At 35.8% G+C, this 26334-nt stretch overlaps 1 protein-coding gene across 13 annotated transcripts in view; it reads left to right on the top strand.

Annotated features, from left to right (window-relative positions):
* The window catches only part of BCAS3 (BCAS3 microtubule associated cell migration factor), a 584337-nt gene that overhangs the window by 211133 nt on the left and 346870 nt on the right, over positions 1–26334 (top strand). For all 13 annotated transcript variants that reach the window (XR_014304944.1, XM_082707501.1, XM_082707499.1 and 10 more), the window contains exon 15: positions 21964–22228. Coding sequence is in view for 12 of the 13 variants with exons in the window: in XM_082707501.1 (XP_082563627.1) it covers positions 21964–22228 (265 nt within the window). In the remaining variant the exon portion in view is untranslated. The remainder of the gene's footprint in view (positions 1–21963; positions 22229–26334) is intronic.

Raw genomic sequence — 26334 nt, forward strand, 5'->3', positions numbered from 1 at the left:
AGTTTTGTTGATTGTTTCCTTCATTGTGCAGAAGGTTTTATCATTTTTTTAACTTTACCAAATTATTATTTTTTTTCAAATTTTTGTTTAAATTCTAGTTTGTTGACATATAGGGTAATACTGATTTCAGGAGTAGAATTTAGTGATTCATCACTTACATGTAAACCCAGTACTCAACACAAAATCCCCCCTTAATACCCATTACCCAAAAGATTTTTATCTTATCCTGATGAAAGGCTTTTTATCTTGATGAAATCCCAATAGTTTGTATTTGCTTGTTTCCCTTGCCTGAGGAGAGAGATCTAGTAAGATATGTCTTACTTAGTAAAACATAGTAAGAAGTTACTATGTGGCAACATCCAACTATATGGTTGTTATGTAGAAGTTACTATATAACAACTTAGTAAGAAGTTGCCATAGCTGATGTCAGAGTGGTTACTGCCTATGTTCTCCTCTAGAATTTTGATGGTTTCCTGTCTCACATTTAGATCTTTCATCTATTTTGAATTATTTGTGTTTGGTATAAGAAAGTGTTCCAATTTCATTCTTTTGCATGTTGCTGTCCAGTTTTCCCAACACCATTTGTTGAAGAGACTGTCTTTTTTCCACTGAATATTCTTTCCTGCTTTGTCGAAGATTAATTGACCATATAGTTGTGGGTTCATTTCTGGGTTTTCTAGTGACCTGAATCTTAACAACAAACATAGCTAATGCTTGAACCACATGGGTTTGAACTTCATGGGTCCACTCATATGTGGATTTATTTTGATAAGTACTATAAATGTAGTTTTTCTTTCTTATGATTTTTCTCTTTTAATTATTTTTAAGTTTTTACTTTAATAATCTAGTGCTTATCATGACAAGTGCACTCCTTAATCCTCATCAGCTGTTTGACCCATCCTGCCACATCCCCCCCTTTCCCCCCACCCCACCCCCGTAACCATCAGTTTGTTCTCTGTAGTTAAGAGTTTGTTTCTTGGTTTGCCTCTCTCTATTTTTTTCCCCTATGATCATTTGCTTTTTTTCTTAAATTCCACAAATGAGTGAGATCTTATGGTATTTGTCTTTCTTGGACTGACTTACTTCACTTAGCATTATATTCTCTAGCTTCATCCATGGCATTGCAAATGACACGATTTCATTCTTTTTTATGACTGAATAATATTCCACTGTGTGTGTGGGGGGGGTATGTGTGTTTGTGAGAGAGAGAGAGAGAGAGAAAGAGACATCTTCTTTATCTAATCATCAATTAATGGACATTTGGGTTGCTTCCATAGTTTGGCTGTTGTAAATAATGCTGCAATAAACGTAAAGGTGCATGTAGCCCTTTGAATTAGTGTTTTTGTATTCTTTGGGTAAACACCCACTAGTGCAATTGTTGGATTGTAGGGCAATTCTGTTTTTAAATTTCTGAAAAACCTCCATACTGTTTTCCAGAGTTGCTGCACCAGTGTGCATTCCTACCAGCAGTGTAAAAGGTTCCTTTTTCTCCACATCCTCGCCAATACCTATTGTTTCTTGCATTTTTGATTTTAGCTGTTCTAACAGGTGGGAGGTGGTAGTGCATTATAGTTTTGATTTGTGTTTCCCTGATTCTGAGTGATGTTGAGCATCCTTTCATGTGTCTGTTGGCCATCTGTCTGTCTTCTTTGGAGATAGGTCTTTCATGTCTTCTGCCCTGTTTTTTTTTTTTTTTTTTTTGTCAGAGAGAGTGAGCACAGGCAGACAGAGTGGCAGGCAGAGGCAGAGGGAGAAGCAGGCTTCCTGCTGAATACGGAGCCCGATGTGGGACTCGATCCCAGGACACTGGGATCATGACCTGAGCTGAAGGCAGCCGCTTAACCAACTGAGCCACCCAGGCGTCCCTTCTGCCCTGTTTTTAATTGCATTATTTGTGGGTTATTTTTTATTTTTTTGGATGTTGAGTTGTATAAATTCTTTATATAATCTGAATTCTAAGCTTTTATTGGATATGTCAGTTGCAGATATTTTTTCCTATTCATTAGGTTGCCTTTTAGTTTTGTTGATTATTTCCTTTGCTGTGCAGAAGCTTTTTACTTTTATATAGTTCCAGGAGTTTATTTTTCGTATTATTCCTCTGCCTCAGGAGGCATACCTAGAAAAATATTGCTACAGCTGATGTCAGAAAATTACTGCTTATGCTGTCTTTTAGGATTTTTATGGTTTCAGGCTTCACATTTAGGTCTTCAATCCATTTTGAGTTTTGTTTTTTTATATATATGGTAGAAGAAAGTGGTCCAGTTTCATTCTTTTGCATGTTGCTGTCTAGTTTTCCCAGTACCACTTGTTGAAGAAACTGTCTTTTTCCCACTGGGTTCTTTCCTGCTTTGTCAAAGATTAGTTGTGGGTTCATATCTGGGTTTTCTATTCTGTTTCATTGACCTGTGTGCCTGTTTATATGCCAGTATCATACTGTTTTGATTACTGTAGCTTTGTAGTATAACTTAAAATCTGGAATTGGGATACCATCAGCTTTGTTTTTCTTTTTTAAGATTGTGTTAGCTATTTGGGATCTTTTGTAGCTCCATACAGATTTTGGGATTATTTGTTCTAATTCTGTGAAAAATCCTGTTGGTATTTTGATAGGGATTGCATTAAACGTGTAGATTGCTTTGGTTAGTATGGACATTTTAACAATATTTGTTCTTCCAGTCCATTAGCATAGAATGTCTTTGTAGTCTTTGTATCATGTTCAATTTCTTTTATCAGTATTTTATAGTTTTTGGAGTACTGTTCTTTCACTTCCTTGGCTAAGTCCATTCCTAGGTATCTTATTTTTGGTGCATTTGTAAATGGGATTGCTTTATTCATTTCTGTTTCTCTTGCTTCGTTATTAGTATATAGAAATGCAATGGATTTCTGTACATTGATTTTTTTATCCTGTGACCTTGGTGAATTTATTTATCAATTCTGGTAGTTTTTTTGGTGGTGTCTTTCAGGTTTTCTGTATATAGTATCATGTCATTTTCAAATTTTGAAAGTTTTATTTTTTTCCTTACCCATATAGATGCCTTTTGTTCCTTTTTGTTGTCTGATTGTTATGGCTAGGACTTCCAGTAAAAGTGGTAGAATTGACTTGGTGATCTTGTTCCTGATTTTAGGGGAAAGCTCTCAGTTTTTCCCATTTGGTATGATGTTGCTGTGGGGTTTCTCATGTATGGCCTTTATTATATTGAGGTATGTTCCCTCTAAACCTATTTTACAACTGGTTTTTATTATGAATGGATATTTTACTTTGTCAGATGCTTTTTCTTTGTCTATTGAAATGATTATATGGTTTTTATCCTTTCTTTTGTTGAAGTGTTTGTTATATCACATTGACTGATTTCTTTCTTTATTTTTCTTGCCTAATATCTCTGACTTGGACTTCCAGTAGCATGTTGAAAAAAGTGGTGAGAATGTGCATCCTTGTTTTGTTCTTGATCTTAAAGGAAAAGCTTTCAGCTGGTCACTGTTAGATGTGGGCTTCTCATAGATGGCCTTTATTATATTGAGGTACATTTCCTTTATACCCATTTTATTGAGAGTTTTTATCATGAATGGATGTTTTTATTATGAATTGAATATTTTAAAATGCTTTTTCCATATCTTTTGAGATGGTCATTGGCTTTTTATCCTTCATTTTGTTAATGTGTGGATCTCAGTCAGCATCTAGATGGTGGCTAATTGAAAGCTGGACTGTCAGGCAGCAGCTTTTAAAGTATGAAAATATATCTCTCTTAAGGATAGTTTAGGAGTGGGACATTTTTGTCTACTGCTTCTGTTCTGTGCCCTGGGTAGAAGTCATTTTAAATTATGTAAATATCCCTTCCCCTCCCCAAATTTATAACACTTCTTTTATTTATATATATCATTTGGTTAATAGATTCCTATTTTATTTCAGTGGCTTATTTTCATTTAATGACTATTTATTTTAATGCTCAGGATATCCCAGATTTGTCCAGTGGCATCTATCAACTTGACATGTGTGTCCTTTGACATATCTCAATTTTTCTCTTACAGTGTCCTTACCTTCTGCACATCTAAACTTGCTTATTCTTAGTTACTGTTCATTTTTGTTTCTTTTGTATGGAAGTTTCTAAGTAGATGACTGTTTTAGATGAAGATTCAATATTTAACTATGCTGCTGGCACATTTTATTTTATTTTTTAAATATTTGTTTATTTGAGAGATGGGAAGGGTTGGGGAGGAACAGAGGGAGAGAGAGGGGGAAACTTACGCAGACTCCATGCTGAGTGCAGAGCCTGACACGTAGCTAGATCTCATGACCTTTAGGTCATGACTTGAGTTAAAATCAAGAATCAGATGTTTAACCGACTTCCATTCCGGTGCCCACACATTTGATTGCTTAACTCTGTTTTTGTAATACCTTTTCTATCCTCACCAGTAATTTGTATGCCCTACTTCAGCTATAACCTAGAATTCTACTATTTTAAATGTTTATACTTTTTTTTTTTTTGCTTACACCTTTTTTTTTGTAAATCATTTGCATTAGCATTATTTATCATTTAATTACCTGTACATCCAACCTGGAAATAGAGATGTCACACTCTGTAATTTAGAAGATTGGGAATTTCTAAACCCCAAATATTAAGATCTAAGGAAACTCAAGTAATGACTATAAAATTAATTTCCATAACCTTCTACTGAAAATTACTTTGAAATAATATATAAAATTTAGCACTGATTATGAAATCTATATGGCATATGATCTAGCTAACTGTCTTTGAGTACTTCAAAATCATGTCATTCTAGATTCTTCCAAAAACTCTGAGGGTACTTTAATCAGGCAAGGAAAAAACTCAAGTATGTGGATCTAATTATGTTGAATTAAGTTGTTTTGTGATCTATGACTTGGGATATCCTCTGCATCTGACAGTAATTTTCCTCATAAGGCACATATGCAGTTAGAAAAATACTTCTTTTTCAGCAGGAATATATGGTGAAACCTTTACAATATTTCTTAATATACTTCTATAATGTCTTACTCAAGCAGGTACAAGTCATTTTAGTACTTAACATGCAAATTTTATTAAATGGTCAACTTGCTTTGGAAACATTTGCACATCAGGTAAGTGTTACTTTTATCAGTATAGTCCTATAAAATGGTAAGCTTATAGGTTTAATTCTTAATGACAAAAGAATCTAGCTATTTAATATTCTTAATTGATAGTATTTAATGGTCAGTTCAAGTAAAAATAGGTAATTTTAGTATGAGTATGTCCAGATATTGCTTACTTAGATTTATATTGAAATTCAAATTTTAGGGGCACCTGGGTGGCTCAGGTCATGATCTCAGGGTCCTGGGATCGAGCCCCGCATCAGGCTCTCTGCTCAACGGGGAGCCTGCTCCCCCCCCCTTCTCTGCCTACTTGTGATCTCTCTTTCTCTCTGTCAAATAAATAAAATCTTAAAAAAAAAAAAAAGAAATTCAAATTTTACTGGACTTTCTGTATTTTTTATTTGCTAATCCTCACGGTCCTATGTATAACCCTATGCTCTTGACTTTTATCAGTTCCCTCCCCCACCAAAATGTTAGATTTATTGAGATATAATTCTTAGAATATAAATTAAATTTTTAAAAAAATGTGCATTTCAGTGTTTGTTTGTTTTTTGTTAGTATCTTCACAGAGCTACGCAACCATCACCAGCATCTACTATTAGAACATTTTTTATAACAAATTTTTTGCTGATTAGCATTCACTCCCCATTTCCTGTCCCCCATTTCCATATATACTTGGATGCTGCTTAGTAATTCTATTACCAAAGATAAATTTTCTACTTTTCTTAAGTTTCCATTTACTCATCTGTAAAATGAGACCAAAGACTGTTCCATAGCATTTATTTCAGGAAGTGTCAGAAATAATAGATGTAAAATGTGTCTTACTGTACTTGTAAAACCTGGCACAGTAAATGACAAAGAGTTAATATGAGGACCTTCACTTTGGGTCACTATAGACTAAGAAAGAGAGGTTGGTGGGAAGAGGGTGGAGTAAGAGGATCCTAAGCTCTTCTTGTCTTAGGGATACAACTAGATAACACCCAAATCAGCATAAATAACCTGGAGTAAGAGAAACTGGATTTACCTTCCTACATGAAACAATGAAAGAACAAACAGTGTTTTCCTAGACATAGGACATAAGGCCATGAAGGAGGTGATCCTTGAGAGATGGGAAGCAAATGAGAAAAAGCCTATGATTGCCCCAGCTTACTTCCTTGACAGATTTTCCAGCCCATGGTGCAAGAAAGAGGAGTCCAATGGAGCTGGATAGACTCCCTCTATTGATGAATTATTGCTAAGAATACTGAGAGGTGAAGATCATAGAGTTCTTAGGATAGAGTGCTGGAGAGATAAAAGCTGCAAAGATAGACCCTCCTGAGATCTACAAAGGAAATCTGAGACCACAGAAAGAATCGTCATCATATCAGAAAGGAAGAAAGTAAAACTATATTTATTTAAAGATGATATAGTTGTGTAGAAAATCTTTTGGATTCTATAAAAATAGTTAGAAAAAGTGATTTTAATTAGGTTTCAGAGTATCAGATCAATATGGAAGTCAGTTGCCCCTCTACATACTAAGAACAAACAATAGGTAATTGATAATTTTTAAAAAACGTTAATGGTAGAAAATAGTGTGTAATGTATACTTATAATATGTAAGACATGTACCCTTAAAACTATAAAACATTGCTCAGAGTAAGGATGTAAATAAGTGGAGAGTTAAACCATGTTTTAGAGTTAGAATGCTTAATATTGTTGATTATATTTGTTGATTTGATTGATCTGTATATTCAATGCAATCCCCATCAAAATGCCAGCAGGATAAAAAACAGAGCCACAAAATTTGTGGGGGGGTAGAAATTGACAAGTTACTTCTAAAATTCATATGTAAATACATAGAGCTTTTAATGACAAAATAACACTGAAAGAGAAAAACAAATTTGAAGAGATATTATTACCCGCTATCAAGATTTACTTAAGCTACAGTGATCAATAGGGAACCCAGGAACATTCCTGTACATATGGACAATTGATTTTTGGCAAAGGTGCAAAATGAGAAAGGCTAGTCTTTTCAAAAATGGTGATGGACCACTTGGGTACTTACATGCAAAAAAAAAAAAAAGTTAGCATCAATCCATACATCATTCCATATATAAAAATGAACTCAAATTGGATCATAGATTTAAATGTGAAACTCACTAATATAAAGCTTTTAGAAGAAAATGTTGGAGAAAACTTTTGTGACTTGGGTTAGACACAGATTTCTCATAGATGACTTGAATAGCAAAATCCATGTAAGTAAAACTGATAAATTACAGTTCACTAAAACAAAACATATCTGCTCTTTGAAAACCACTGGTAGTAGAATGAAAAGGCACAAACTGTCTTATATCTACCACACCTTTTAAGGAACTCTTAGAAGTCAGTGAGTTGGAGGAGCTGGATTTCTCATACGTTGCTTTTGGGAATGTGAAATGATATAGCCACTCCAGAAATTAGTTTAGAAGTTTCTTGAAATCTTAACATACACTTACCATACCACCCAGCATCCCCAGTCCTGGGCAGTCCACAACATAGAATTCACATTGTTCTGGATATCCATATTTATTATATTTCTTTCCTATCGTTGTTGTAACAAATTACCATGAAACTGGGCGGGGGACGGTTAAAATAACAGAAATTTATTCTCCCACAATACTGGAGGCCACAAGTCCAAAATCAAAGTGTTGGCAATGCCACACTCCCTCTAGAACCTCTAAGCAGAATCTGTTCTTTTCCTTTTCCAGCTTCCAGTGACTGTCAGGATTCCTTGCCTTGCAGCCATCTATATCACTCCAACCTTTGCCTCTGTAATCACATTTCTTCCTTTCGTGTCTATGTCTTCTCCTCTTCTGTTTATCTTACAGGATATATGTGAATACATTTAGTACCTGTACCTATAATCCAAGATAAACTCCCAACATCTATACATCAATCACATTTTGGTGTATAAAGTTATGGCCACTCTTTGGGTCTATAATGTACTATATGCAGGTTCTAGGGATTAGGATTGGAATATGTCTTTTTTTTGAGCCACTGTTTACTTCGCTACTGTCTGCCTTCTGATCCCTCAAATTCAGGATCACCCCATGTGCAAAATACATTTACTGCATACTAACATCCCTAAAAGTCTCAGTGCATGGCAGCATCTACTCAAAGTCTAAAATTTCTTGATAATATCATTAGCCCAAAAGCCCGTGTCATCATCTAAATTATCCAAATCAGGTATGATTGAGACTCTATATATGATCCATCCTATGACAAAATTCACATTGATCTGTGTGGAAAGGGAGGATAGAAAGAAAATGAGGCGGAAAAAAATATAGAAAGAAATAAAGATGGAAAGCCCCCCAAATTTGTTGAGAAATGCAGTTTAAATCTTCAGAAAGACTGGGAAACACCAAATAGGATTGACTATGACAAAATCCCAGCTTAAGAACATCATGGGGTGCCTGGGTGGCTCAGTGGGTTGGGCCTCTGCCTTTGGCTTGGGTCATGGTCACGGGGTCCTGGGATTGAGCCCTGCGTCTGGTTTTCTGCTCACCAGGGAGCCTGCTCCACCCCCTTTCTCTGCCCTCCTCTCTGCGTAATTGTGATCTCTTTCTCCCTGTCAAATAAATAAATAAAATCTTCAAAACAAAACACATTGTAGTCAACTTTCTGAAAATCATAGTGAAGAATAAATCTTGAACATAGCCAGAGGAAAATAATACATTGTATACAGGGAAAGAACATCAACAAATTAGTGACTTCTCATAGAAACCATGGAAGTCCAAAGGCAGTGGAATATAATGATTAGAGGACAGAAAGGAAAAAAATACAAGCCATCAAAAATTCTCCATCCAGTAATAGTATCATTCAAAAATGAAACAGTGAGAAATAAGGCCAGTGCATTCACAATAAAAATTATGGTAAAGGTAAATGATAGCAGAGCAAGCTTGGATCTTATAGAAGTAATGAAATATCTGAGAAATGGTCAGTTTCTAATGGGAAAGGATGATTTTTCCTATTTAAAATTTTCTTCTTTTTTAAAATTTGAATTCAGTTAGCCAACACCCAGTACATCATTAGTTTCAGATGTAGAGTTCAGTAATTCATCAGTTGTATATAACACCCGGTGCCCATCACATCACATGCTCTCCTTAATGCCCATCACCCAGTTGCCCCACATTTTAATTTATTTAAAAATATATAGGAATGTTAAAATGATAGTATTTATGTATATGAAATTTTTATGTCATTTTCTGGGGTTTATATCATGTGTTCATGTAATGCATATCATAAATATAGCATGATGGACCTATAGTGCTGATGTATGGCGTATGAAGCACATATCTGGAACTGTTTCAGGGTTCAACATGCTATACCTAAAAGAAAGTAATTCAGTTAACATGGATTTCAGTTAATTCAAAAGTAGGCAGACAAGGAAGAACAGAGGCACAAGAAACTGGATAAACAAAAACCAGATATTAAATGGTACATCAAAATTCAACCAAAGTATAATAATTATATTAAATATTAATGTATTTTAGTTTAAAGGAATTGTCTATTAGAGATTCACTTTTCATGTTGAGACATGAATATAATGATAGTACAAGCATGTTAAAAGATAGGTCATGCGGGGCACCTGGGTGGCTCAGTGGGTTAAAGCCTCTGCCTTCGGCTCAGGTCATGATCCCAGAGTCCTGGGATCGAGCCCCAAATCGGGCTCTCTGCTCAGCGGGGAGCCTGCTTCCCTCTCTGCCTGCCTCTCTGCCTACTTGTGATCTCTGTCTGTCAAATGAATAAATAAAATCTTAAAAAAAAAGATATGTCATGCAAATGATAAATACAATAATGTCAAAAACTTGGCCATATTAATATCAACTAAAATAAGTTAAAACAGAAAGATCTAGAGATCTTTCATTATGTTAAAGAGTCAAATTATCAGGAAGATTTAAATATGTACTACCTAAACCTGAGTTTAACAGTTCTTTCTCAATATTTGATAGAACAAATAGGGTGAAAAGGGTCAAATATCTGAGAACCATATCAGCTATATTAATAGGTAAGCAACTAATCTACAGTATATTTATGTATATGCTATATATATGTTATATATAATAGCATACTATATATGTTATATATAATAGCATATTTCATATAGTATATAATTTACTACACTACATTATAACACACCTTCAGTTTGTGTGTTTTAACTGTGACATCACATATACTTTGAGTGATTATAAAACAGTGGATAATAGAAAGGATGTAAACCCCAAACATACATTATTGATGGATTTAGTTGGGAATCACTGTGCAGAGCAGGGCAGTACAGGCTTGATGAGCAGCTTGATTCTAGTCCTTTCCATCAGTGAATGGAATCTTACCTTGGGTGGGAGTGAACCAGATTGTTCAGTTACTAGCCATGATTTGTTTGTGCAGCTCTTAGCCCTGAAAGAAGGGATATCTGCAGTCTGCCAGTATGTGGTCTTCCTCACGGCAAACCACACGAGGTTTGGCCAGGACATTGGCAGTCACCAAAGTGTTAGCAATATTGTTTAAAGCAGGCTCAGTGAATTGGGGTAAGTTAGAGGGGTAGACAAAGCATGAGAGATTGGAGGGGAGGGAGGTGGTATTTAGGTGGGCACGTATTATGTGGAGCATTGGGTGTGGCGCATAAACAAAGAATCTTGGAACACTGAAAAAAACAAATAAATAAAGCAGGTTCAGCAAACTTTTTCTGTGAAGGAGTAGTAGTAAATATTTAAACTCTGTGTTGTATATATTCTCTGTACTTAACTTTGCCATCATAGTACAAAAATATCATAGAGAATACATCAACAGGTAGATATGATGGGCCCAGAGCTATAGTGACCCATCAACTAAAACAGAAGTGACAGCTTTCCATTATCCTACTGTGCTGATGGGGCTTTGCTTCATTGGTCCCGGCAGAGTTTTTGCTGGGGTTGCGCACCTGCCACAGGCTAGTGGACACGATCAGCCTTCATCTTAGGCAAGCCATCAGGGAATCAGGCAGAGGCATTTAGAGGAAGTTGTGTGAATCAAGGGTCTATTGAACCAGTGCTGTTGCTTAAGGCAGGTGGAGAAGCTGATAAAGTAGCTGTAAAAACAAGATGCTTCTTCTAGGGCCGGGCTGGAACATACTCTGAAATATACCATTTCCATTTGACTAGAAAGCTCTGTTGGGTCTTCACCACCATGTTCATCATCAAATTTGAGTTGACCCAGCCCAGTGTTGGTCTTGAAAATCACAAGGCCTTATGGGTCAGTTGTTCATTTTCAAGAATTGAACAGCAGGTTGGTAGCCACCATCTGAAAAAGGCAATGTATTTGGTTGCTGGATCAGACAGGTGGCGATGTTGTACTGGGATAACACCTGAGTATTTCACCAGCCATTAAGTCACTACCTAACTTTTCCTACTGGGATTCTGTTTTTTTCTATTGTATAACACGGAAGGAACTGGAAGCCCAGTAGGTAGTCTGTTGTGCGCTTTCCCCATTACTATTTCATTCTTCATGGCAGAGGATATACCCTCTGACACTTACAAGCATGTAAGTTAAGCCATTAATACCAGTTACATGTTCATCAATAGCATAGCAGTACCTACCAGGTCACTTTAGCTTCTCTTCCCTACTGCAGAATTTGCTTACACTTCCTTACAGGGTATTCTCTGGGGCATCTTTTCCCCACCTCCCCAACAAGGACAGGGACTACTTTCCCTACAGGAGAACACAGACTAATGTATTCAATGTGCACATGTCTGTTGTTCCAGTGACAGTTGCCAGGTGGTCACATTATCCTTTATCTTGTTAGCAGGAGAGGCTACCCTGCAGACACTCTGGGGGCAGCCAGAAATGTTGGCCTTCCTCTCACTTGACCAAGTGGTTGTTCCCCAGTGTGGGTGCCACTTATTTCCCCATGGGCATTAGTGCTACTTTCCAGCATCCTGCGAGTGTGCCCATACTCCCAACACTGCCAAGTTTCACCCCTGCAGCCTCTGGTATCTTGGATACCCCTCATCCTTGTTACCCCTTAAGTTCAGGTTGCAGGAGCTAGGCCATATTAGCACTGCTGGCTCTGTGGTGTGTGTGAGGCATCATATTAACTTTTTTTTTAGTTCAGATTTTTATAGAAATAATTGTAGATTCATATAGATTTGTAAGAAATACTAAGAGATCTCATGTACGCTTGACAGTTTATTTCAATGGGTAACATTTTACAAAACCAGAGTATATCACAACCAGGATATTGACACTGGTATAATCCGTGATCTTTTTCAGGTTTCACTGGGTTTACTTATTTGTGCGTTTGTGGGTTTGTGTGGAAATGAGGGTGTGTGTGTGTGTGTGTGTGTGTGTGTGTGTGTGTTTAGTTCTGTACAATTTAATCACCTGTGTAGGTTTGTGTGTCCTTGAGGATACTCAACCATTCCCTCACATTGCCCTTTTATGAGTAGACCTAACTCACACAGGTTCATACATTCACCCGGACAGTTTTTAGTTTGGGGCTATTATGAATATATTATGTGAACATAATTTTTATTTTTCTGGCATAGGTGCCCAAGAGTGTAGTTGCTGGTTAAGATGATAATTGCCTACTGCTTATTAGCATTAGCTCATTTTTCAGTTTTTGGTACTTAGAAGAGTGTAAAAGATCTAAAAAACTTTCCATAAATATTTACTGACTAAATGAATGATTATGAAGAATTCATAGGGGGAGCAGGGGGGCAGATAGGATAGAAGGTATGTGTGGATTATCCATCTTTAACACATTTCCTTTCTAAGCCACTTATTCCCAAGCAAAGTTTTATTGCCATTAACCTTGTCATGATAGTCAGAATTATAACATTTTAATGAAAGTATCTATATCAATTTTGAAGGATAAAATTATTGAAATGCAGTGCTGGGGATATCTCTAGAACTTGTATATTAATTTTCAAGCAAATAACTTCTTTTATGTATTTTCATGTAAATTTTCATTAAATATAACATCATCTGAGGGCTTGGACCTTGACCAGTTAGTTTTTGATATATGGCACTTGTCTTTATGGCTTTGGTTGCCATTCTCATGGGCTTCTGAAACTATAATACTCTTGGATTACAGACTTTCTATCCAAGTACTGTCTGCTTTTGGATTTTCCTTCCTTACTTTTTTTTTTTTAAGAGAATTGGTAAGCAAATTGGTATTTGAACCATAGGTGTATGTTTGGCTAAAAGAAAATCACATTTAATGATGGTTTTTAAAAAATCGGAGTTTATTTTTGTCATGTTATAAGAATTCTGTTGCTGGTTTGGTACAGTTGTTTGACAATGTCTTTGTGACTTTTTTGTTCTTTCCCTTGTGATGGCTTTATGTAATTGCTATTCTTGTGGGCATTGTTTCTGAATTCAAGGCACTAAGATGGGGAGTATGGGCAGCCTCGTGATGTTAATTTCTTAAATCAGGAAGCAAATACTTTCCCCAAATCCTGCAAAATAGCATCCTGCTTCTGTCTGACTGATCACAGCTGTGTCAACACTTCCTGTTGGAGAGGCTGGGCAAGCACATATGAAGCACCTGGTGTCAGGTGAGGGAGGGAGGATTGGAGATGGGTGTTGGATTTGCCATCTGCTAGTCACATTCATATAACCATCACTGCAGTCAAGCTACACAACATTTTTATCATTCTAGAAAACATCCTACAACTCTTTTCAACCTTCCGCCTCACTCTTGTCCTAGGAAATCATTGCTATTACTTTATTTAAAAACAACAACAACAACAACAACAACAAAGACCAAAACCTCTTTTTATGCTTTCTAACATTTGGTACAGAAATAGGGGGACTGCTATTTTTGGTCACTTTATTCTATGGCTCTGTATTAGAGACCTTAGGTCAGTAGCAGAGTCGTTTTCTGAGTGTTCTGAAACTGCAGATTTCTTGGTCATGTATCTGTCACCTCCCAATACCTATAGAATCATAATCCTGAAGGTAGGACCAACTTATTTGCACTTCTTTCAAGTAACTTAGGTGCTTCTTTTCACACTAAAGTTTGAGGAACTTTGTTTTAGATTTTAGGATGTTAAAATAATCCTATACTATGGAGCGCCTGGGTAGCTCAGTTGGTTAAGTGTCTGACTCTATGTCAGCTCAGGTCATGATCTCGGGGGTGTAAGATCGAGACCTGCATTGGGCTTTGTGCTGGGCATGGAGCCTGCTTGGGATTCTCCCTCTTCCTCTCCCTCTGCCCCACCTTCCCTCACAAAAGAAAAAAATAATAACCCTATATTTTTATTTCCATTATTAGTTAATTGGGTTTTGGTGATGAATTTGTGGCATAAATTGAAGCCCTGTAAAAATGGGGTACCACTTAATCCTAGTGCTCAAATAATCTTGTATCATATGTAATTTGAATTCAACCTGTTTTGTGAATTAAATACACATTTGGAGTGGGGTTTTTTTAGGTTTTGATAAAATGGGCATAATTGTTCTGTGTAAGTGTATGTGTGCTATATTAGATTTGGTTGTTCCAAATATTGTTTTGGATTATTAAATCAATAAAATACTTTAAAAAGGATAATCCAGTTTGCCAAAAAATATTTATATAAGTTAGAATTATATATATAGCTACATTATATTTTAAGGAACAAATATATTTGCTTTCTAGAGGCCTAGTGGTTTCTGATAGCTAAATTTTACATCATTACAATAAAAAACAAGTGTGAGATGTTATCAATATGCCAAATAATACAGGAACCATTTAACGAACAAATTATATACTCTAATAAAGTATAAATAATAAATAATAAATAATAAATTATTTATAATAAATTATTTATATGATTTATATAATTATTTATAATAAATAATTTATAAATAATAAATTATATACTCTAATAAAAATTTGCAAAACATTTAAGTAAGCAGTCTGTATTTAAAAAATTCATATCCCATTAGTTAAGAATCCTGACATTTGTATACTTAAAAGCTTTAAATTGATTATTGTGAGTGTCGAGTAGTCCCATACTACTTTAGGTACTCTGCTTGATTTTTTCCTTATCATTTTATGCCACACTTCTTTGCTGAATGGAGGGAAACTTAATAATAAGAACATCTGGTTATAGTGTTTCCCCATATTATAGTGTATTCACTCATTTACCCCAGCCTCAGATGTGAAGTGAGCTGAGATGGGCACGATAAAATGCTAGCTTAGGGTTCTTAGCAGTTGCTTATCTTCTTTTGAGCCTAGAATAATAGAGACATCTCAGAGAACCAAAGGACAGGTAAATGAAACCACAAACTAGAAAAAGAGGCTATAGAACTTACCTTTCAGAGAACTAACTAGTTTTTTCATTTTCTTAAGTAACAGCTTTATTGAGACATACTTCACATACATAAAGTTCACCCTTTTAAAGTGTACAGTTTTGTGGGTTTTGGTAGACAGACTTGTATATCAATCACTATTTTATTTTATTCCAGAACGTTTTCATCACCCCAGAAAGAAACCTGGTACCCATGAGTGGCTACTCCCCGTTCCCTTCTCCCTGGCCCTTCGCAATTGTTAACCTATTTTCTGTCTCTATGGATCTGCTTATTTTGTCCATTTCATATAAATGGAATCAGATAACAGGTAGCCTTTTCTGTCTTCTTTCATTTTACATAGTGTTTTCAAAGTTCATGTTGTAGCATGTATCAGAACTTTATTACTTTTTGTAGCTGAATAATATTCCCTTGATGTATAGAGCACATTTTTCTATTTATTAGTTGATAGACATTTGGGTTGTTTCCACTTTTGAATTCTAAGGAATACTTCTATGAACATTAGTGTGTAGGTTTCTGTTTGAACATGTTTTTATTTTTCTTGGTTATCTAAGGATGAAAGTCTATGTTTAGCTTTTAGAGGAATTCAGGTGGCTGCACCATTTGCTTTTTTCCCAGCAATGTATGAGGGTTCATGTTTCTTTCTCCACATTCTCATCAGCACTTTTTTTTTTTTTTTAATAACCACTCTTTTCAGTATGAAATGGTATCTCATTGTGTTTTTTATATACATTTCCCTAATGACTAAAGATGTTGAGCATCTTTTCCTGTGCTTTTGGCCATTTCTTATATCTTCTTTGGAAAAAAGACTTTTTTTTTTGCTTATTTTTAATTGAATTATGTGTCTTTATGTTGTCGAGTTGAAAGACTTATTTAAGTATTTTACATGCTGGACCCTTATCAGACCTATTAGTTAGGAATATTTTCTCATATTCTATGGTTGTCTTTTTCTTTCTTAAAAGATTTAATGAATTTATTTATTTAACAGAGAGAGAGAAAGAGAGAGAGAGAGATCACAAGTGGGCAGAGAGGGAGGGAGAGAGAGGGGGAAGCAGGCTCCCTGCTGAGCATTGAGCCTGCTGCAGGGCTCTATTCCAGGACCCTAAGATCATGACCTGAGCTGAAGGCAGAGGCTTAACCCACTGAGACACCCAAGTTGCCTCTATGGTTGTCTTTTTATTTTTTTGTAGTATTGTTTGAGGCAGGAAAGTTTTGAATATTGAATAAGTACAGTTTATCTACTTTGTCTTTTGTTGCTTGTAGATGGTCCTAAATAAGAGCCTAGTTCGGAGTGTAATGTAGTAACCTATTGGAGTGATGATAGTGGTTTAGTGTATGTTGTTAGCAGTAAAAATAGAGATGTTTGAATTGAGTAGGGATGTATTTTTATGGTAATTATGATAGTTACAGTAAACATCTTTGTTTAGTGCTTAGTGAGTGATAGGCAGTGTTCTAAGTGCTTTACATGTTAATTCATTAAATCTAAAACCCCAGGAGACTTGCATTATTGTTCCCATTTTGCAAATGAAGAACTCTAAGACAAAGAGTTGTTAACTAAGTTTTCCATGGCCGTGTAGCTAGTAATTGACATATTTGCCATTACGTGCTACCTGTAGGGAAAGCCTGTAATCACATGTAAATACTTTATACTTATAGTGCTGTTTCCATATCTTTTCACTATCTTGTATAATATTGAAGTATTATTTCATATTTCAAATTGGTTACTCTTATCCAGTGAAAAATTATATGTGTATGTGCATACATAAGTCTTTATGTATCTATATTTGTGTTTATATGATATACACACACACATACACACACATAAATATACACATAAATATCTATACATACCTGTCTGTGCATTGAGATGTCCAGGATAATTTGAAATAGTTATCTCCAGGTTGTAGGGCTTATGAGTGTATGTGTGATTTTGTTTTTCCAACTCAGATGACTTACTCCAATAGTTATGTATTAATGTTGAATTGAATACTGCTGTATTCATCTTGAAGACAATACAGAATGTCTGCTTGCTGTTGGATTTAGAAAAGAACTATAATCTCATTGGTTTCATGTTCCTAACTAATATCTTGCATGGATTCTTCTTACGGGGAAGGCTTTCTTTATAGTTTTTCCTGTCTTTACTGTGGAGTATCTTGCAAACCATAAGAATAATATTGACCTGAGGGTCTTACTGTGTTTTTGACTTTGACTTTAGATTTCTGAGGTCCTTCCTGCTTTGAAGTTTTATGATGACTTGACAAATTTACATTTACTACTGTGGTGGTGGTATAAAATGGGTCACAAACTGTGGTTCTTTGGCCATATGTGGCCCCTTGTCTGTTTTTGTACATCGCATGAGCCAAGAATGGTTTTTATAAATATATAAAGCCTTGGGATCTATTTGATGATAATAATACTAGCTTTGAACCCCGAATAAACAAACTGTTATCTTCTATAAAAAAAAAAAAGATTCCATTCTTCTTATTAGTAGACTTACATTACAAAAAATTCAGTGAAAATTTTGTCAAAATTTGTTTTCTTTCTTGTTATTCTAAGTACCTACATAGTATCCTTAGTTTTGCTTTCTTGCTTGCAAAGCCTAAAATTTTACTCTCTGGCCTCTTACTGAAAAAGTTTGCTGACCCCTTTTCTGGAAGAAACCTGGGCTTGTCCTATGTTCACATTCATTCTCTGCTCCAGCTTCATACCAGTGTGAAATGCTAAGTTGGAGCCATACGATCTATCTTTTGCTGTCCACATCTGCTTGATTGAGTCAATTCCTGAGTTTCAGAATAGTAAATAGTTATTAAAAATCACAATTGTCTAAATATGCTTGCTTCCTAAATTTGAGGGGGGGGGTATTTGGATAGTACGTTTTGGTACCAGTACAGGTACCTTTTAGTATCTGTACTGGTTTAGTTTAAACTTCTAAGAATTGCCTGATCTGTACTTGGTAAATGTTATTTGCCATGATATACGGTACTGTATCACTAAATCAGAGAGACACCTCCCATGTAGCTTCCCTGCTTCGTGATGAGAAAAATTCTTTACTAGAAGTATCATTCCAGAACTGAGGTCCAAAAATCATGCAGATGGTGTCATCATTTTATTACTAGTTTGCCATTATATATAGTCTTCCCTGTCTTTATTTATTTATTTATTTATTTATTTATTTATTTATTTATAGTCTTTCTTGTCTTTAATAGTGTAGTGAAAAACCCCCCAACTTGTTTGATAACACCAACAGTTACATCATTTCACATTTTGTGTGTAGGCGACTTGTTATCCTCTATGTTATTTAAAGGATTAAACTCTCTTTGTCTCTTGACAACGAATATCTTCTCTGTTCGTTTAAGTATCCTGGTATGTCCTCAGGGTCATAGAGCAGAATCAGTTCTCTGAGAGCAGTTTTCTAAGTTAGCGCTGAGGTGGAATTCTGTCTTCCTGCCCTGATATGGATTGTTAGCGCCACTTCGTATCACAAGTATTTTTAAAATGAAAGAAGGAAACTTCTTTTCACTGACAGACCAGGAAGCAGTCTTGATTATAAGTGTTTTGGACAAGGTTTTAGATAACGTGATTTAGTTGCACTGTGGACGGGACATAAATTACTCAGTAAGTCTACAGGTGGTTTTTTTTTTTCTTTATATATTTGATTCTGGTTCATGTTAATGCATTTGATAGTATGATATTAAACTTGTATAGAACTGTTTTTCTTTTCTTTTGCTTCTGCTATTTATACTTTTTTTTTTTTTTTTTGGCCTGCTCCTTACACTTTCTCTCGCTTTTTCATAAGTCAGCTTAGCTGGAAGTTATTGTAGGCAAATTACAGAGGTAAACCACTTGTGAACTGGCTTTTTATTCACAATTCTAGAATCCCTGGGGGATAAATTTGTCAGGTTTCAGTCGATTCTTTAATTATAACCTTAATGTGTCATTAGGGCATATATCACAGTGATTGAAATGGGCAGGCATATGGTTGAATTTGGGGTTTGTCCATGTAGTGATAGTTTTTATCTAGCAATAGTCTAACAATGAAATATCTTGTCTTTATCTATAAGACTACGATTTCTTTTTTATTTCAATGGTTCTGGGCTCTTTTAGAGACTTATACTATGATGTGTACTTACAGCTTTTGTTGGTGGACTGTTTCTGGAGTAGCAGAATTTCAGGATTTTCATCTGAATTTAGGCTTATTTGAAGTACTAATATACTGGAAAGTATGGGCTTCTCTGACTGCCAGAGGAGTTTTACTTAGCTCATATTATAAGGATAGCTAATATGCCACATATTAATATATATGTGTATATACATATATACATTTTCTTTTTTAAAAAACATTTATTGATGAGAGAGAGAGAGTGTGCATGTGCACAGGGTGGGGCGAGAGAGGCAGTGAAAATCCCAAGCCAGCATGGAGCCCCACGTGGGGCTTGATCCCATGACCCCATGACCCCAAGAGAGGGACGCTCAACTGACTGCACCACCCATCTGCCTCTACTTGACTTTCTTTTTTAAGGATAAAAGTAAATGGGCACATTTTTGTTCAACTTGTCATCTTTAGAGTGATACCAAGATGAAAGTAGTACATTGAGTTTGCTAATCTGAAAGTAATGGAACTTCTATATTCAACACCTGGTAAGAGTCATACAAATTAGTAACTAAATTCCCCTAAATCAAGTCTATGTCCAGCCACTTGTAAATAAAGTTTTCTTTTGAACATAGTTGCACTCATTCATTTACATATTTTCTGTAGCTACTTCCACACTAGAAGGACAGAGTTGAGTAGTTATAGCAGAAAATAGAGACTGGATGGTCTGCCAAAGTTTGTCAGCCACTAGAGATATATGAGGGGTGTGTGTATGTGTGTGTGTGTGTGAGATTAGGGTGTTTTGATACATTTTCTCTTCTGCATTCCACTTTTCTTAAGAGTCCTGTATCCTTGACTATTGAAGGAACTTTTACATAATTTTCCTTCAGCTTACCTTTATTCCTACTGCAAATCTACTCCCCTACATTTCTCTCTCAGAATCATCCTTCCAAATTTGAAATCTTGACCCCTTCCTTTCTTTCTTTCTTTCTTTCTTTCTTTCTTTCTTTCTTTCTTTCTTTCTTTCTTTCTTTCTTTCTTTCTTTCTTTCTGATTGTATTTATTTATTTGACAGACAGAGATCACAAGTAGGCAGAGAGGCAGGCCAGGGTGGGGGGGGGGTGGGGGTAAGCAGTCTCCCTGCTAAGCAGAGACCCCAATGCGAGGCTCAATCCCAGGACCCTGGGATCATGACCCGAGCTGAAAGCAGAGGCTTTAATCCACTGAGCCACCCAGGTGCCCCCGCCGCCTTTTTAAAAGATTTTATTTATTTGACAGACAGCGAGAGGGAACACAAGCAGGGGGAGTGGGAGAGGGAGAAAGCGGGCTTCCCACCAAGTAGGGAGCCTGATGTGGGGCTGGATACCAGGACCCTGGGATCATGACCTGAGTCGAAGGCAGATGCTTAACAACTGAGATACCCAGGTGTCCCTTGACTCCACTATTTCCTAAATAAAATCCAAATACCTCTTGCTCTGGCTTTTGCCAAGTCTGATTTTTAAATTATTATTATTTTTTTTTGGATATGCTGAACATCATTTCCATCTTCTATCTATGCATTTATATCTAATGTAGAATGTCTCGATATATCTAAATTGGACTGCCTTCTCTCCTTCTCTGTATTTCCTATGTCAAAACTTATTTCCAGAATCGAGGCCCTTCCTACACCTCCACCTTCACCATCTCCTTTTTACCTTTCACAGAAACTTCATATATTTCTTCCTTTTTCTTACCACTGTTCCTGATTCATAAGGCAAATACTTCACTTTGTTTACATTACATTCTCACAAATTTCTTACTTGTTTTTTTCTCCTGTTAGGCTGTGAGCCCAAAGATTCTTTCTTTCTTTCTTCTTCTTCTTCATCTTTTATTTTTTTTAAATAAAAATCTTATGCACAGTAAAGAACAAGCAGATGTGTGCAGAGTTGTTCCTTCAGATCATGAGACTATGTCTGGCTCCTTCCTCTAGCTTTTCCCAAAGATTTTTTCTTATTCACCTTTTTATTTCTAGCGCTTAGCATGGAACCTAATGAATATTAATGAATATTAATCCAATCCTTCAGTGAAGGATTGGATTAATAACTGCACCTACACTGTATAATGTTTATTTTTATTTTTACTATTTTATGCTTATTAGAAGGCAAATAAATTTAGAGAAATAAACCTGACTCATATATATATTTGTAGATATATAGGGTGAAACTGCCTAGGTTCTGATTTTTGACTTGGCACTCTGTGCTGCAAGAGACAGAATTCCTGATAGGGAGTTTTGATCAATATTCACCAGGTAACTCACCTGTAGAATACAAATTTTAATTTAAAACTTAATATGAGGTAAATTTGGTAACAAGTTAGATGTTTCTATTTAGATCTGGTGGTATGTGTGATACTAGATAAATCCAAATCGTTTTCTTTCCTCCCTCCTTTAAAAAAAAATTTAAATTCCATTAACATATTAATCCAAATAGTTTCAGTCCTGTTTGTGTTTTTCCCTATCCATTTCTAGGTACAAGACATCTGCTTCAGCCATGACTGTCGCTGGGTCGTGGTCAGTACTCTCCGGGGGACTTCCCACGTTTTCCCCATCAACCCTTATGGTGGCCAGCCTTGTGTTCGAACACATATGTCACCACGAGTTGTGAATCGTATGAGCCGTTTCCAGAAAAGTGCTGGGCTGGAAGAAATTGAACAAGAACTGACGTCTAAGCAAGGAGGTCGCTGTAGCCCTGTTCCAGGTCTATCAAGTAGCCCTTCTGGATCACCTCTGCACGGTAAACCAATTTTTTCTCTCCCCACTGAATCCTACCATTCTTCTCTTGTTATCTTTATGCTTTGAGATCTGGGATAAAATAATTAAAACATTTCCCCCCCCTCATCTGTTCATGCAAATAGAAGATCTTAGGCTCATTGGGGACATTCTTAAATTTATTAAGTAATTTAATAAATTGAAGCCAATATAGGAATGATGATCTCTGCCATGCTAACTTTTTTAATATCTAAGGCATACTTTGTGTCATGTGTGGAATAGGAAGTTTAGATTATTTTTATAAATTTATAGATTGAATCACATACCTATAGATTTTTTCAGAAAACTTTGTCTTTAACCAGAGTCGGTACTTTAGCTCATTAAGAAATGTTCATTGTTGGAGGAATAGCTGCTAATCATGTGTTTTAGACCAGCATTTGCATTTTATTTTAAAAATATATCACCATGGGATTACGTTTGTGAGATTAATTCATGTTATTCTGTGTGGGTTTACTTTATGTATTTCCATTGCTCTTACATCTTCTATTGTGCAAATATGCTTCTATTTATTTATTTATCTATCCTTTTTACTATGTATTTGGCAGGTTTGTGGTTTGGTTTATTATATATAGTGATGCAATGAAAATTTTTGTACATGTTCCTTCATGCAAATGTGTATTCATTTTTTAATGAAAATGCTGGGTGTGTATGTGGATCTTGACCTTGGTAGGTAATATTGGAATGGTTGTACCATTTTATTTCCACTGGAATGACAGAACGTTATTTGTTTACATTAAATGACATTTTTTCTAGAGCATTGCAGGTTCTCCTTGACAGATGACCAATTTAGGTTTTTAAGAATAGGGAATTTTGGGGCGCCTGGGTGGCTCAGTGGATTAAGCCACTGCCTTCGGCTCAGGTCATGATCTCAGGGTCCTGGGATCGAGTCCCGCATCAGGCTCTCTGCTCAGTGGGGAGCCTGCTTCCTCCTCTCTCTCTCTGCCTGCCTCTCTGCCTACATGTAATCTCTCTCTGTCAAATAAATAAATAAAATCTTTAAAAAAAAAAAGAATAGGGAATTTTAGCTAGAGAGATTATGGTTATTACAGAAATCAATTTTCATTTATTCAGTTGATCTTAACTTTACATAATGTAAAAGTAACTATTTTAAGTTGTTAACTTGTTTTATTTTTATTAAAAAATTTTTATTATGTACATCATTAGTCTTTGATGTAGTGTTCCATGATTCATTGTTTGTGTGTAACACCTAGTGCTCCATGCAATATGTGCCCTCCTTAATACCCATCACCAGACTCACCCATCACTCAACTCCCCTCCCCTCTAAAACCCTCAGTTTGTTTCCTGGAGTTCATAGTCTCTCATGGTTTGTTGCTTCCTCTGATTTTCCCCCCCTTCATTTTTCCCTTTCTTCTCCTATTGTCCTCCATACTATTCCTTATGTTCCATAAATAAGTGAAACCATATGATAATTGTCTTTCTCTGTTTGACTTATTTCACTTAGCATAATCTCCTCCAGTTCCATCCATGCTGATGCAAATGTTGGGTGTTATTACTCAGTTGGCTGAGTAATATTCTGTTGTATATATGGACCACATCTCCTTTATCCATTTGTCTGTTGAAAGGCATCTCAGCTCCTCCACAGTTTGGCTCTTGTGGATATTGCTGCTATGAACATTGGGGTGCCTGTGCCCCTTCTTTAAACCACATCTGTATTTTGGGGGTAAATACCCAGAGAGCAATTTCTGGGTCATAGGGTAGCTCTATTTTTAACTTTTTGAGGAACCTCAACATTGTTTTCCAAAGTGCCTGTACCAACTCGCATTCCCACCAATAGTGTAATAGGGTTCCCCTTTCTCCACAACCTCTCCAACATTTGTTGTTTCTTGTCTTGTCATTCTAACTGGTGTAAGGTGGTTAGTGACTCAATGAAATGTTCCAATATGAGAATTATTGGGATCCCTGAAGAGGTAAAGATAGAGAGAGGTCTGGAAGATGTATTTGAGCAGATCATAGCTGAGAGCTTCCATAATCTGGGGAAGGAAATAAGCATTTGTGTCCAAGAGGCAGAGGGGACTTCTCCCAAAAGTTATCTATTTAAATTTTAACAATTTCATGGCATTTAGTGCATTCACAGTGATGAACCAGCACTTCTAACTAGTTGCAAAATGTTTTCCTCACCCAAGAAGAACGTTTTTTTTTTTTTTCTTTTTAATAAAGATTTATTTACTTACTTGAGAGAGAGCGCATGCACATGGTGCAGAGGCATGGAGAGAAACTCTTAAGCAGACTCTGCATTGAGTGCAGAACTTAGCTCGGGGTTGATTTTATGACCTTGAGATTACGACCTTGAGCCAAGACCAAGAGTTGGAGGCTTAACTGACTGCACCAGTTCCTCTGTTCCTCTCTACCAGGCTCCTAGCAACCACCAATCTGCTTTCCATTTCTATGTATTTACCTATTCTGAATATTTCATATAACTGCTATCATACAATATGTGATCTTTCATTGCTGGCTCATATGACGTGGTATGTTTTTGAGGTACAGCCACATTGTATTATTTATCAGTACTTCATTCCTTTTTATGCCCCAGTAATATTCTACAGTATGTATATACCGATATTTTATCATTTCTTCCAGTGAAGGATATTTGGGTTGTTTCCACCTTTTTACTGTTTTGAGTAGTGCTGTTATGAACTTGCATGTGTGAGCATTTCTTTGAGTACTTCTGTAGTTCTTTTGGCTATATACCCATCCTTATTTGTTCTAGCTTCTGTTGAAACATACATCTTTTTGTAATACCTAATCAATCCGAGATATGTATTTTTTGTAGGAAGTTTTAAGATAAACTGAAAGCGTATGTAGGTAAATGGATTCTGGGGAGAAATTCTGTTAACTCAAAAAAAATTCAAGACTTCTATTTTCTTCTTAGATGATGCTTTATGCTTTGGCCCCATTATTTTTATAAAAACAGTTGTTATTTATGTTTATTTAATTTAACTAGTGACCCATGATCTTCAAAGTTGAAAATCTTTTAGAATCATTCCTAGGTGAAAACAGTCATTTTAAAAAGCATTGGAATTAAAAAAAAAAAAAAAAGCTTAGTACGCTGTGGAAAATTTGTATTTTCAGCCATTTGCAAGAAATTTTACTTCAGAAATAATTAAACTTTTAGGTATAACTATTTTGTCATATAATTAGCTCATAATATAGGTTCTTTGAGGACCTTTCTCTTTGTGCTGAGTTTATTTCTTCAATTAAATTTCACCAAACACTTGATGGAGAAAGATTCAGAATGCATGTGCGGCAACTAGGTTGACTAGAGAACAGATATAATAGTAAAAAAATTAGGAAGGATTTTTCGTCCTTACATTTATATGTATTCAGAAAGTCTTTTGAGCTTCTTTTTTCTTCCTGTTCTTCCTTCCCTGTTAAGCTTACGACATACCAGGTTTTGTGCTAGGCTTTGGTTATTCGTAGACAAAAATTTGAGGTAATCTCTGCTCTCGTGTATCTTCTAGTCCAAGGGAAAAGGCCGAAATTAAATGACCGCGAACAAATAACTTTCAGTGTATTTTTGTAGAAGGGTGTGAGATGCCAATCAATTAAAGATTTGTCATTTATGAAAGAACACATAGTAGAAGAACAATACTCGATTCCTGAGTGAAAATATATGATTTTTCCCTCAGCTTGATTGCTTTCACAGCTCTCTTCCTTTTTTTGCATGAAGCTAACAGAAGGCATCTCAGAGAAGAGATTATACTGTTTTGCAGTAGTGTTGCATTTAACATTCCCTTTGAAAGAAGGAATTTCAGGAGGCATTTTCCTCCTGGTGACGTGTTAAAATTTTATTATGTTGGAATGTCACCCCATTATTCTGTATAGTATTTCTTATTTTTAAAGCGTAGACCTTCAAGTGATGGTCATTTTTCTGCATGTTCTTTTTGTGTCTTACTGTCAAAACAAAATGGGCATTGTTGTTGGTTAGTTCTAAAAATGATGTATTTACAGTTGTGTGGATAAACAGTCTGATGCTGGTCAAAAAACAATGTAAACCTTGAACAGGGAGGGATTCATCTTGAAAATGAATCATGCTTTGGCGGTATTACCGTT

The sequence above is a fragment of the Mustela nivalis genome (assembly GCF_964662115.1).
Source record: "Mustela nivalis genome assembly, chromosome: 17".
NCBI lineage: Eukaryota > Metazoa > Chordata > Mammalia > Carnivora > Mustelidae > Mustela > Mustela nivalis.